General features: G+C 46.3%; 1 protein-coding gene across 1 annotated transcript in view; it reads left to right on the top strand.

Moving 5' to 3' along the window:
• zgc:163022 (putative ferric-chelate reductase 1) overlaps positions 1-11,353 on the top strand; it is a 29,468-nt gene extending 18,115 nt beyond the window's left edge. Inside the window, exons 11-15 of the mRNA XM_056299830.1 lie at positions 6,022-6,113; positions 6,264-6,322; positions 10,768-10,905; positions 11,145-11,170; positions 11,264-11,353. Of these exons, the coding sequence (XP_056155805.1) occupies positions 6,022-6,113; positions 6,264-6,322; positions 10,768-10,905; positions 11,145-11,170; positions 11,264-11,353 (405 nt within the window). The remainder of the gene's footprint in view (positions 1-6,021; positions 6,114-6,263; positions 6,323-10,767; positions 10,906-11,144; positions 11,171-11,263) is intronic.
• The last annotated feature ends 1,165 nt before the right edge of the window (positions 11,354-12,518 follow it).

The following is a 12,518-nucleotide window of genomic DNA, read 5'->3' as shown; positions in this document are numbered from 1 at the left end:
GAAGGAGGAGGGTGCACGTTTTTCTGGAGAGGGTATCGCCTTGGCCAACAACATCAGCATGGTGTTAGACTGGCAATCAAGAACAGCATTCTACCCAGCCTCACTGAAACACCCACTGGACTGAGAGGCTAACGACCATCCGTATCCCCCTAGCAAAGGCACGCTATGCCACTCTGTTAAGTGCATATGCACCAACACTACCATCTGACAATGGTGTGAAGGACAGTTTCTACCAGCAACTAGATGAAGCCCTTCATCGTATCCCAAAAAAGGACAAGATCCTTCTCTGGGAGACTTTAATGCTACAGTAGGAAAGAACAATGGTATATGTAGTGGAGTACTGGGTAGGTATGGGGTTGATCAGGTTATTGCAAATGGTCAGGCCGCTCACACTTTGTGCAGAGCATGACCTTACTGTTACGAACACACGGTTTCTGCAGAACCAAACACAAAACATCCTGGATGCACCCACAATCTAAACACTGGCACCTGATTGACTATATCATAATAAGACATACTAACACCAGTGATGTCTTGCCGACCTGGGCCATAACAGGTGCAGAATGCTGGATGGATCACCGCCTGATCATGACCAAGCTCCACATCAAAATGTGTCCCCCACAGCGTCTCAAGAAGCCCATAAAAAACAGCAATTGAAGCGCTAAATTGAAGTCAGCCCCAGCACAGGATGGATGAGTTCTGTCACTCTGTGGGCACGATGACACTGGAGGTTGAGGCCATTCTGAGTTCTGACAATTCCATGGATCAGAAATTGACCTTCTTAATCTCATTGCTACATCAAGCTGCAGTAGACTATAGGCTGCAGAGTCAGAAAACATCAGGACTGGTTTACGAGAACCCTGACACCATCACATCCCTGCTGGAAACCATGCATAGGGCACACAGGGCTACTCTCAACTGCCCTGCATCTGTCGTCTTTCGGCAGCAGTGGCAAACGGCACATAAGGAGGTACAAACAACCTTGTGCACCCTGCAAAATGCATGGTGGATGAACAAATCTCACGAGATTCAATCATATGCTGACAGAAATGATATGCAAAACTTCTACAACACTATATATGGCCCTAGCAACTGCTCTATCACACTCTTTAAACCAGCAGATGGACTGACAGCCCTGAAAGACCAAAAGTGAATCCTGACAAGGTGGGCTGAACATAGTGAAGTCCGACTTAACCAGCACTTACCAATTGACCAATCCATCCTGGAAGAGCTGCCTCTTCTCCCTCTCGTAGCCCCCCCTTCCCATCCACCCCTGTATGTCTGTGTTATGTTTATCTGTTGTCTTGTTTCACCCCATTTATTGTAAATCAACTGAGTGTTAGAAAAGTGCTATACAAGTTTAATGTATTGTTATAATTATTATGAATTCGGACAGACGAGATCAGGCAGGCGTCTCTGTGGACGATGATGTTCGCGGATGACAGTGTGATCTGTAGCGAGTAGGGTGCAGGTTAAGGAAAGCCTGGGGAGGTTGAGGAATGAAAGTAGGAGCAAGATGGAATACCTATATGTGTGAATGAGAAGGAGGACAACGGAATGGTGAGGAGGCAAGGAGTAGAGGTGATGAAGGCATATGAGTTTAAAGACTGGCGGTCAACTGTCCAAAGTAACGGGGAGTGCAGGAGAGAGGTGAAGAAGAGAGTGCAGGCAGGGTGGAGAAGAGTGTCAGGAGTGATTTGTGACAGAAGGGTACCAGCAAGAGTTAAAGGGAATGTTTACAGGATGGTTGAGAGACCAGCTATGTTATATGGTTTGGAGACAGTGGCACTGATGAAAAGACAGGAGGTGACAGAGTTTAAGATGCTAAGATTTTCATTGGGAGTGATGAAGAAGGACAGGGTTGGGAACGATTATTGTTACGGGTTGTGCAGGAGGACCCAGATGACCACACGGTAGGCGGATGACTCTTAGTAACGTGTAATGAAAATTAAACAAAGGGAAAAATAATCGGGGAGAGATAAATGCGGGGTACTCGGGTAGTTGTGTGTGTGAATACACTATGTATAGTGAGAGGCGGTAATGTGTGTAGCTGGGTGTTAGTGTAAGTTATCCTAAGTGTGTGTAAAACGTGAATGGGGCGTTGGGTTTTGTGTAAGTGTGCGTGTACCAGCAAAGTACCAAGTCCGAAGGCAAAGGGGAATCGATGGGTAGTCCGAGTTCAAAGTCTACGTGGTAGTCCGAGGAGGTAGGTTGGTTGGCAGGCGAGCCGGCTCTGCGCAACAGCTCAGAGGTATCCCATGGGAAGATCTGGCAATGAGTAGAGAGAAGACCAGGATCTTGTAGGGGTAGAAATGATTGCAGATGGGGAACAGCTGAGGGAATTAGTGACCGGGGAACTGCAGAGCCGTCCTGCCAGCAGATGGCATCAGTGGCGCCATGCCCGTTTGGAGGTGCTGGGGACCTCAGGGTCTGGGTCCGGTGATGGGTGACGTGAATGCGCCCCAGTTCTGGTGGTGAGGAGTGGATGTAACAAGCACCGTGGAGGCCCACAGGGAATGGAAGAGATAGGTTGCGGAGAATGTGAAACCGTAGCAGGATCCCTCCCCCGACCGACCAGGTTTGTCAGGGTGAGCCCGGTAGAAGTCCCGGAGGAGACTGGGGTCCATGATGAGACGGGGAGACCCCGAACTGCGCTCCTGCGGACCGTAGCCCTTCCAATCCACCAGATATTGGAAGCCACGGCGACGCACGTCCAGCGGCCTCCGCACCGTCCATTGTGGGTGGCCGTCGACCAGTTGAGGAGGAGGTGGAGCAGGGACAGAGGGCCTAAGAGGGCTAGCAGACTGACTTGATCTTGAAAACGTGAAAAACCAGGTGAACTTTGAGAGGCAGGGAGGATGACACGAACAGCCGTGGGGTTGATGAGGCTGTCAACAACAGGCCAATGAAGCGGGGTGACAGCTTCTTGGAGGTGTCCTGGAGCTGGAGAGGAAGGCCCGCTGTGGACAGCCATACCTTCTGCCCAGGTTGGTAGGCAGGAGCCGGAGTGCGGCGTTGGTTTGCCCCCCGACAGGTGCGGTCGTTGGACCGGAGCAGGGCGGCCCGTGTGGTCTTCCAGACCCTTCGGCACCAGCGGAGATGGGCTTGTACAGAGGGAACCGCCACTTCGACCTCCTGGCTGGCGAACACTGGAGGCTGGTACCCGAGAGAGCACTTGAAGGGGGAGAGCCCGGTAGCGGTGCTGGGCATGGTGTTCAGGGCATAGTCAACCTAGGTCAGGTCGTCACTCCAAGAGGAGGGCCACAACACAGCGGAGAACCGTCTCCACGTTGTGGTTGGCTCACTCGGCCTGCCTGTTAGTTTGAGGGTGGTAGCCAGAGGAGAGTGATGGTGGCCTCTCACCCTCGACAGAAGGCTCGCCAGACCTGGGAGGTAAATTGGGGTCCACGGTCTAACACAATGTCACAGGGCAGGCCATGAAGCCGGTACACGTGCTCAGTAAGCAGCCTCAGCAGAAGACGGAAGCTTGGTGAGGGCCACCAGGTGCATAGCCTTAGAGAAGCAATCTACCACAGTGAGGATGGTGGTGTTACCCCAAGAGGGGGGCAGACCGGTCACAAAGTCCAAGGCTATGTGGGACCATGGCTGCCTGGGCACGGGAAGAGGGCGCAGCAGGCCCGCTGGGGCTTGGTGTGAGGCTTTACGGCGGGTGCACACCGAACAGGCCCCGACGAACTCCCGGACGTCGAACCTCATGGTGGGCCACCAGAATCGTCGCTGGATGAAGGCCAGGGTGCGATGGATACCGGGGTGGCAGGCGTACCGACTGGAATTGCCCCATTGGAGGACTGGGGATGGAATCCTGTCCGGGACGAAGAGACGATGTGGGGGTCCATTTCCTGGATCGGGCTGAGTGCGTTGGGCCTGCTTCATCACAGTCTCAATGCCCATGGTGACCGCCCCCACCACCCAAGCCGCAGTAAAGACAAACATCTTTACCTGCACACCAAAACTGTCATTTACAAAGACGTCTGCAGCACAACTCTCCTATACAGCTGTGAAGCCTGGGTCACATATAGCCGCCACCTAGGGTTACTGGAGCAGTTCCACATCAGGTGTCTGAGAGAATCATGGGGATCATGTGGCATGACCGTGTTCCCCATGCCGAGATTCTTGCTAGGACAAACTGCAAGAGCATAGAAGCCATGCTCTCTCATGCTGGCAGTAAAGTGTTCAGCTCAACACTGAACACCAGCTGCGCTGGCTTGGGCATGTCATCAGGATGCCCCAAGAACGCCTGCCACGTCAAGTCCTGTATGGACAGCTTCATCTGGGCCACGGTCTGCAGGTGGTCAGAAGAAGCGATACAAAGGCCAGCGAAAAACATCGCTGAAGAAATGTTGTATCGACCCCTTGAGACTATAGCAAGCTGCCACCAACTGTTCCAACTGGTGGGCGATCTGCCACAGAGGTATAGAACAGCTGGAAAAGGAGAGGAATGTGAAAAAAAAACAGATAAGTCTAAGGAGGCACACAACCATGCCTGCCTAGAGGAAATCTATGCAGTCACGGGGAGAACACGAAAACTCCACACAGATAAAACATGGGATGGCCTGGGGTTCGAACTCAGGACTTTCTTGTTGTGAGGTAACAGTGCTAACCACTGTCACCATATAGTGTTGTTATTCACATTCCTTATGTACAAGAAAATGTTCTTATACACTACCGTTCAAAAGTTTGGGATCACCCAAACAATTTCGTGTTTTCCATGAAAAGTCACACTTATTCACCACCATATGTTGTGAAATGAATAGAAAATAGAGTCAAGACATTGACAAGGTTAGAAATAATGATTTGTATTTGAAATAAGATTTTTTTTACATCAAACTTTGCTTTCGTCAAAGAATCCTCCATTTGCAGCAATTACAGCATTGCAGAGCTTTGGCATTCTAGCTGTTAATTTGTTGAGGTAATCTGGAGAAATTGCACCCCACGCTTCCAGAAGCAGCTCCCACAAGTTGGATTGGTTGGATGGGCACTTCTTTGAGCAGATTGAGTTTCTGGAGCATCACATTTGTGGGGTCAATTAAACGCTCAAAATGGCCAGAAAAAGAGAACTTTCATCTGAAACTCGACAGTCTATTCTTGTTCTTAGAAATGAAGGCTATTCCATGCGAGAAATTGCTAAGAAATTGAAGATTTCCTACACCGGTGTGTACTACTCCCTTCAGAGGACAGCACAAACAGGCTCTAACAGGTACTATTTAATGAAGATGCCAGTTGGGGACCTGTGAGGCGTCTGTTTCTCAAACTAGAGACTCTAATGTACTTATCTTCTTGCTCAGTTGTGCAACGCGGCCTCCCACTTCTTTTTCTACTCTGGTTAGAGCCTGTTTGTGCTGTCCTCTGAAGGGAGTAGTACACACCGGTGTAGGAAATCTTCAATTTCTTAGCAATTTCTCGCATGGAATAGCCTTCATTTCTAAGAACAAGAATAGACTGTCGAGTTTCAGATGAAAGTTCTCTTTTTCTGGCCATTTTGAGCGTTTAATTGACCCCACAAATGTGATGCTCCAGAAACTCAATCTGCTCAAAGAAGTGCCCATCCAACCAATCCAACTTGTGGGAGCTGCTTCTGGAAGCGTGGGGTGCAATTTCTCCAGATTACCTCAACAAATTAACAGCTAGAATGCCAAAGGTCTGCAATGCTGTAATTGCTGCAAATGGAGGATTCTTTGACGAAAGCAAAGTTTGATGTAAAAAAAATCTTATTTCAAATACAAATCATTATTTCTAACCTTGTCAATGTCTTGACTCTATTTTCTATTCATTTCACAACATATGGTGGTGAATAAGTGTGACTTTTCATGGAAAACACAAAATTGTTTGGGTGATCCCAAACTTTTGAACGGTAGTGTATGTAATGTTGAAAATCACCATTGATTCCCTTTAAGGGAAACCAAAAGACATAAAAAAGTAAAAATAAAAATATGAAGCTCCCGTTTTAAGAGTTCCCTGGCTTCATGATGCCTTCACGATGCCTTCATGCTCCATCTGCAGGGAGCTCATCCTGTTTTAGGATGCCTGGTGATGATTCTGTCCTTCCTCCAGCCCGTCGCTGCTCTATTCCGCTGTGGACCTCACCTTCACTTGTAAGTATACTGTGTGTGTGTGTGTGTGTGTGTGTGAGAGAGAGAGAGAGAGAGCGAGAGAGAGAGAGAGAGAGAGAGAGAGAGAGAGAGAGAGAGAGAGAGAGAGAGAGAGCGAGAGGATTCATCCTTTTTCTCTCCTCTGTCCAACAGAAGATTTATCTTCACTTGGTCACATACTGTGAATGCAGTGGCAGTAAAGAGTCTTGCTGGTAAGGAGCCATAGCTTTAGAAGTTTTTATATACAGTGCAACCGGAAAGTATTCACACCCCTTCACTTTCCCCACATTTTGTTATGTTACAGCCTTATTCCAGAATGGATTAAATTCCTTTCTTTCCTCATCAATCTACACACAACACCCCATAATGACAAAAACGAAAAAGGTTTTGTATTATTTTTTTGCAAATTTATTAAAAATAAAAAACTGAAATATTGCATGTACATAAGTATTCACACCCTTTACTCAGTACTTGGTTGAGGCACCCTTGGCAGCGATTACAGCCTCAAGTCTTCTTGGGTATGAAGCTACAAGCTTGGCACACCTATATTTTGGGTATTTCTCCCATTCTTCTCTGCAGATCTTCTCGAGCTCTGTAAGGGTAGATGGAGAGCGTCGCTGCACAGCTATTTTCAGGTCTTTCCAGAGATGTTCAATGGGGTTCAAGTCTGGGCTCTGGCTGGGCCACTCGAGGACATTCACAGACTTGTCCCGAAGCCACTCCTTCGTGGTCTTGGCTGTGTGCTTAGGGTCGTTGTCGTGTTGAAAGGTAAACATTCGCCCCAGTCTGAGGTCCTGAGCGCTCTGGAGCAGGTTTTCATCAAGGATCTCTCTGTACTTTGCTCCATTCATCTTCCCCTCGATCCTGACTAGTCTCCCAGTTCCTGCTGCTGAAAAACATCCCCACAGCATGATGCTGCCACCCCCATGCTTCACTGTAGGGACGGTATTAGCAAGGTGATGAGAGGTGCCTGGTTTCCTCCAGACGTGACATTTGGCATTCAGGCCAAAGAGTTCAATCTTGGTTTCATCAGACCAGAGAATCTTGTTTCTCATGGTCTGAGAGTCCTCTAGGTCAGCATTTCTCAAACCTCTCCTGGAGGACCACTTGTCCTGCATGTTTTAGATCTCTCCCTGCTCCAACACAGCTGATTTAAATGATCATTTTTGTTATTAGGCAGCTTCGGGAGCTCATAACGAGTTGATCATTTGAATCAACTGTGTTGGAGCAGGGAGAGATCTAAAACATGCAGGACAAGTGGTCCTCCAGGAGAGGTTTGAGAAATGCTGCTTTAGGTGCTTTCTGGCAAACTCCAAGCGGGCTGTCATGTGCCTTTAACTGAGCAGAGGCTTCCGTCTGGCCACTCTACTATAAAGGCCTGATTGGTGGAGTGCTGCAGAGATGGTTGTCCTTCTGGAAGGTTCTCCCATCTCCACAGAGGAATGCTGGAGCTCTGTCAGAGTGACCATCGGGTTCTTGGTCACCTCCCTGACCAAGATATCCGTGAATGTTCTCATTCATCCAGGTCATGGTTATCCAAAGGAATTGAATCAAGTGCAACTGGACTTGGTATATATCCGTGAAGACGTGTCACCTCTCACCCAAGAGGCTTCCTCAGTTCGTGCCTTTCTGACTGTCACAAAGACAAAGACAAAGACTGGTTCATCCCAAAGACCGTGTACCACACACCCAGAAAAGCAATCTGGTGTATGCCATACAATGCAATGAGAATTGCACTGACCTATACATAGGAGAAACCAAACAACCACTACACAAACGGATGGCCCAACACAGAAGGCCAAACTCCTCAGGACAAGACTCAGCAGTCTATCTACCCCTAAAGGAGAAGACACACTCCTTCCAGGACAGCAATGTACACATTTTGGACAGAGAAGATAGATGGTTTGAAAGAGGGGTGAAGGAAGCCATCTATGCGAAACTGGACAAACCATCCCTCAACAGAGGAGGAGGTCTGCGACACCCCCTATCTCCCACTTACAATGCCGCCCTTTCATCTCTACCCAGGAGACTCAAGAAGCCTAGCCTCCAAGAACAACAGTCGCTCACTAACGGCTCCAACAACTCTCATGACCACTGAACAATGAAGTCTAAACTAACACCCCCAACGACTGTCGCTGCTAAACAAATGCAAATCAATAGCTCGGATGGCGACAGGCCCGGCTGGACATCGGAGCACAGGAGAGCCACTCATATCTATGGCTCTGTTAGCGACGGGCGTTGGTAAACATCGGATCACAAAGAGCCACGCATATCAACAGCTCTGACCACGACTCCTAGAGGATAAATTCTGAGTCTCATCACCAGCCAGTCAGACTAGCTTGGTCTAGTCAGAAAGGCACGAACTGAGGAAGCCTCTTGGATGAGAGGTGAAACGTCCTCACGGATATATACCAAGTCCAGTTGTACTTGATTCAACTCCTTTGGACTCCCTGACCAAGGCCCTTCTCCCCTGATTGCTCAGTTTGGCTGGGCGGCCAGCTCTAGGAAGAGTCCTGGTGGATCCAAACTTCTTCCATTTACGAATGATGGAGACCACTGTGCTCTTTGGGACCTTCAAAGCTGTAGACATTGTTTTGTACCCTTCCCCAGATCTGTGCCTCGATACAATCCTGTCTCGGAGGTCCACAGACAATTCCTGTGACTTCATGGCTTGGTTTCTGCTCTGACATGCACTGTCAACAGTGGGACCTTATATAGACAGGTGTGTGCCTTTCCAAATCATGTCCAATCAATTCAATGTACTACGGGTGGACTCCAATCAAGATGTAGAAACATCTCAAGGATGGTCAGTGGAAACAGGATGAACCTGAGCTCAATTTTGAGTGTCATAGCAAAGGGTGTGAATACTTATGTACATGCAATATTTCAGTTTTTTATTTTTAATAATTTGCAAAAATCTCTACAAAACCTTTTTCACATTGTCATTATGGGGTATTGTGTGTAGATTGATGAGAAAAAAAAGGAATTTAATCCATTTTGGAATAAGGCTGTAACATAACAAAATGTGGGGAAAGTGAAGGGCTGTGAATACTTTCCGGATGCACTGTATATATACACACATACATACATACATATATATACACACACACACACACACACACACACATATACAAGCTTGTTTCATGTGTCGCTCACTCATATATATATATATATATATATATATATATATATACACTCACCGGCCACTTTATTAGGCACACCTGTCCAACTGCTCGTTAACACAAATTTCTAATCAGCCAATCACATGGCAGCAACTCAATGCATTTAGGCATGTAGACATGGTCAAGACGATCTGCTGCAGTTCAAACCGAGCATCAGAATGGGGAAGAGAGGTGATTTAAGTGACTTTGAACGTGGCATGGTTGTTGGTGCCAGACGGGCTGGTCTGAGTATTTCAGAAACTGCTGATCTACTGGGATTTTCACGCACGACCATCTCTAGGGTTTACAGAGAATGGTCCGAAAAAGAGAAAATATCCAGTGAGCGGCAGTTCTGTGGGCGAAAATGCCTTGTTGATGCCAGAGGTCAGGGGAGAATGGCCAGACTGGTTCGAGCTAATAGAAAGGCAACAGTAACTCAAATAACCACTCATTACAACCGAGGTATGCAGAAGAGCATCTCTGAACGCACAACACATCGAACTTTGAGGCAGATGGGCTACAGCAGCAGAAGACCACACCAGGTGCCACTCCTGTCAGCTAAGAACAGGAAACTGAGGCTACAATTTGCACAGGCTCACCAAAATTGGACAATAGAAGATTGGAAAAACGTTGCCTGGTCTGATGAGTCTCGATTTCTGCTGCGACATTCGGATGGTAGGGTCAGAATTTGGCGTCAACAACATGAAAGCATGGATCCATCCTGCCTTGTATCAACGGTTCAGGCTGGTGGTGGTGGTGTAATGGTGTGGGGGATATTTTCTTGGCACACTTTGGGCCCCTTAGTACCAATTGAGCATCGTGTCAACGCCACAGCCTACCTGAGTATTGTTGCTGACCATGTCCATCCCCTTATGACCACAGTGTTCCCATCTTCTGATGGCTACTTCCAGCAGGATAACGTGCCATGTCATAAAGCTCGAATCATCTCAGACTGGTTTCTTGAACATGACAATGAGTTCACTGTACTCAAATGGCCTCCACAGTCACCAGATCTCAATCCAATAGAGCACCTTTGGGATGTGGTGGACCGGGAGATTCGCATCATGGATGTGCAGCCAACAAATCTGCAGCAACTGCGTGATGCTATCATGTCAATATGGACCAAACTCTCTGAGGAATGTTTCCAGTACCTTGTTGAATCTATGCCATGAAGGATTAAGGCAGTTCTGAAGGCAAAAGGGGGTCCAACCCGGTACTAGCAAGGTGTACCTAATAAAGTGGCCAGTGAGTGTATATATATGTATATATATATATATATATATATACACACACGCGCGCGCACACACACACATTCAAGCCTACTGTGTGTGAACAAATCAACCAAACAGGTTAAATAAAAGCCTGTCATCAGAAAATATCCTCCAGGAGTCGTTTCCAGCTGAATTCTTCCAAAGTAAACATGACGTCACACTATAGAGGAACCAGTTCTTCTTCTTACTGTGTCATCACCTTTTCTTCTTTATTCCATCACGAAGTGGCGGCCATATTCACAGGCCTGAGCTTGATTGACAGCACAGAGGACAGGTGGCTGTTGAAGGTGATGGGGGGCTTGGTGGGCTGGGAAGTGGTGTTCTACATCTGTTTTGATCTTCACCTGAGATGGAGGCACAGAGGTAAATCACTTCATTCACTTTTCAAAACATGTACCTGCACCTGCCAGGTCTTCTTACGTAGTATCAGCCTTCTTTAAAGCAAAGAAAAGCAGATTGAGCATTTGATTACTGAAACGTGAGAGGTTTTTTTGTGTATTTTTGTGTGTCGTGTATATAGACCAGTGGAGAAAGAAAAAATGTATGACGTAGAAATATTTTTTTTTAACGTCTTTTAATTTGGTTCCTCTGTTTTGCTCTAGACACAGATGATGCTAAAGCTATAACGGTAAGCCAAAGTGTTGTGCTGAAGTAGCAATGGATGGTAATAACTTTTCCACTAACTTTGGAAGTCGTTGACTTACTGCTTTTTCCTTTGTAGCTCGGCTTTGATTTGATTCCTTTGGCGGTGTTTTTCCTTGGAGACTTGACCTTTCTGGCTGCGCTGCTAGTCGGGATCGGGATGTCGTAGGTAACAAGGACGAAGTCGTAGGTAACGAGGATGAAGTCGTAAGTATAGGGGATGAAGTCGTAGGTAACAAAGATGAAGTCGCAGGTAAAGAGAATGAAGTCGTATGTAACAAAGATGAAGTCGTAGGTAACGAGGATGAAGTCGTATGTAACAAAAATGAAGTCGTAAGTAAAGAGGATGAAGTTGTATGTAACAATAAGGAAGTCGCAGGTAAGGAGGATGAAGTCGTATGTAACAAGGATGAAGTTGTAGGTAACGAGGATGAAGTCATATGTAACGATGAAGTCGTAGGTAACGATGATGAAGTCGTAGGTAACGATGAAGTCATAGTTAACGCGGATGAAGTCATAGTTAATGAGGATGAAGTTGTAAGTAAAGAGGATGAAGTCGTATGTAACAAGGATGAAGTCATATTTAACAAGGATGAAGTTATAGGTAACAAGGATGAAGTCGTAGGGAATGAGGATGAAGTCGTAGGTAACGAGGATGAAGTCGTATGTAACAAGAATGAAGTCATAGTAACAAGGATGAAGTTGTAGGTAACGAGGATGAAGTCGTAGTTAACGAGGATGAAGTCATAGTTAACGAGGATGAAGTCGTAGCTAACGAGGATGAAGTCGTATGTATCGAGGATGAAGTTGTAGGTAACGTGGATGAAGAGGAATGCGAACAAGTATCAAGGCCTACACAGGTTTTCACTGGAAAAATATTATCTTGTCTAGTAAGTCTTGTCTACTAAGTCTTTTCTAGTAAGTCTTGTCTAGTAAGTCTTGTCTAGTAAGTCTTGTCTACTAAGTCTTTTCTAGTAAGTCTTGTCTAGTAAGTCTTGTCATGTTCGCTATGTTTTCTTTTTTTTTCTTCTTCTTAAATGAAAAAGTCTACCTAGTTTATGTATAGTCCAGAAGACACCCACTCGACTGTATATGCTAATTATCTTAGAAACATGATCTTACATGGCGATTTCTTATATGATGTGCTTTGAGTATTTTTAGGTATATTTTTAGGTATATCTCTTTTACGTATACTTTGTGTATTTTATATATTTTATAACCCTACATGTTTAGGCTAACTAAAATTTACATGATCTTTTCTGTTAATTTCTTCTATGACATACTGAATGTATATTTTCATTCTTCACATGTCAACACATGTTGCAAAGTTGCAA

The sequence above is a fragment of the Lampris incognitus genome, chromosome 19 (genome assembly GCF_029633865.1).
Source record: "Lampris incognitus isolate fLamInc1 chromosome 19, fLamInc1.hap2, whole genome shotgun sequence".
Taxonomy (NCBI): Eukaryota; Metazoa; Chordata; class Actinopteri; order Lampriformes; family Lampridae; genus Lampris; species Lampris incognitus.
This window is presented reverse-complemented; position numbering and strand designations above follow the sequence as displayed.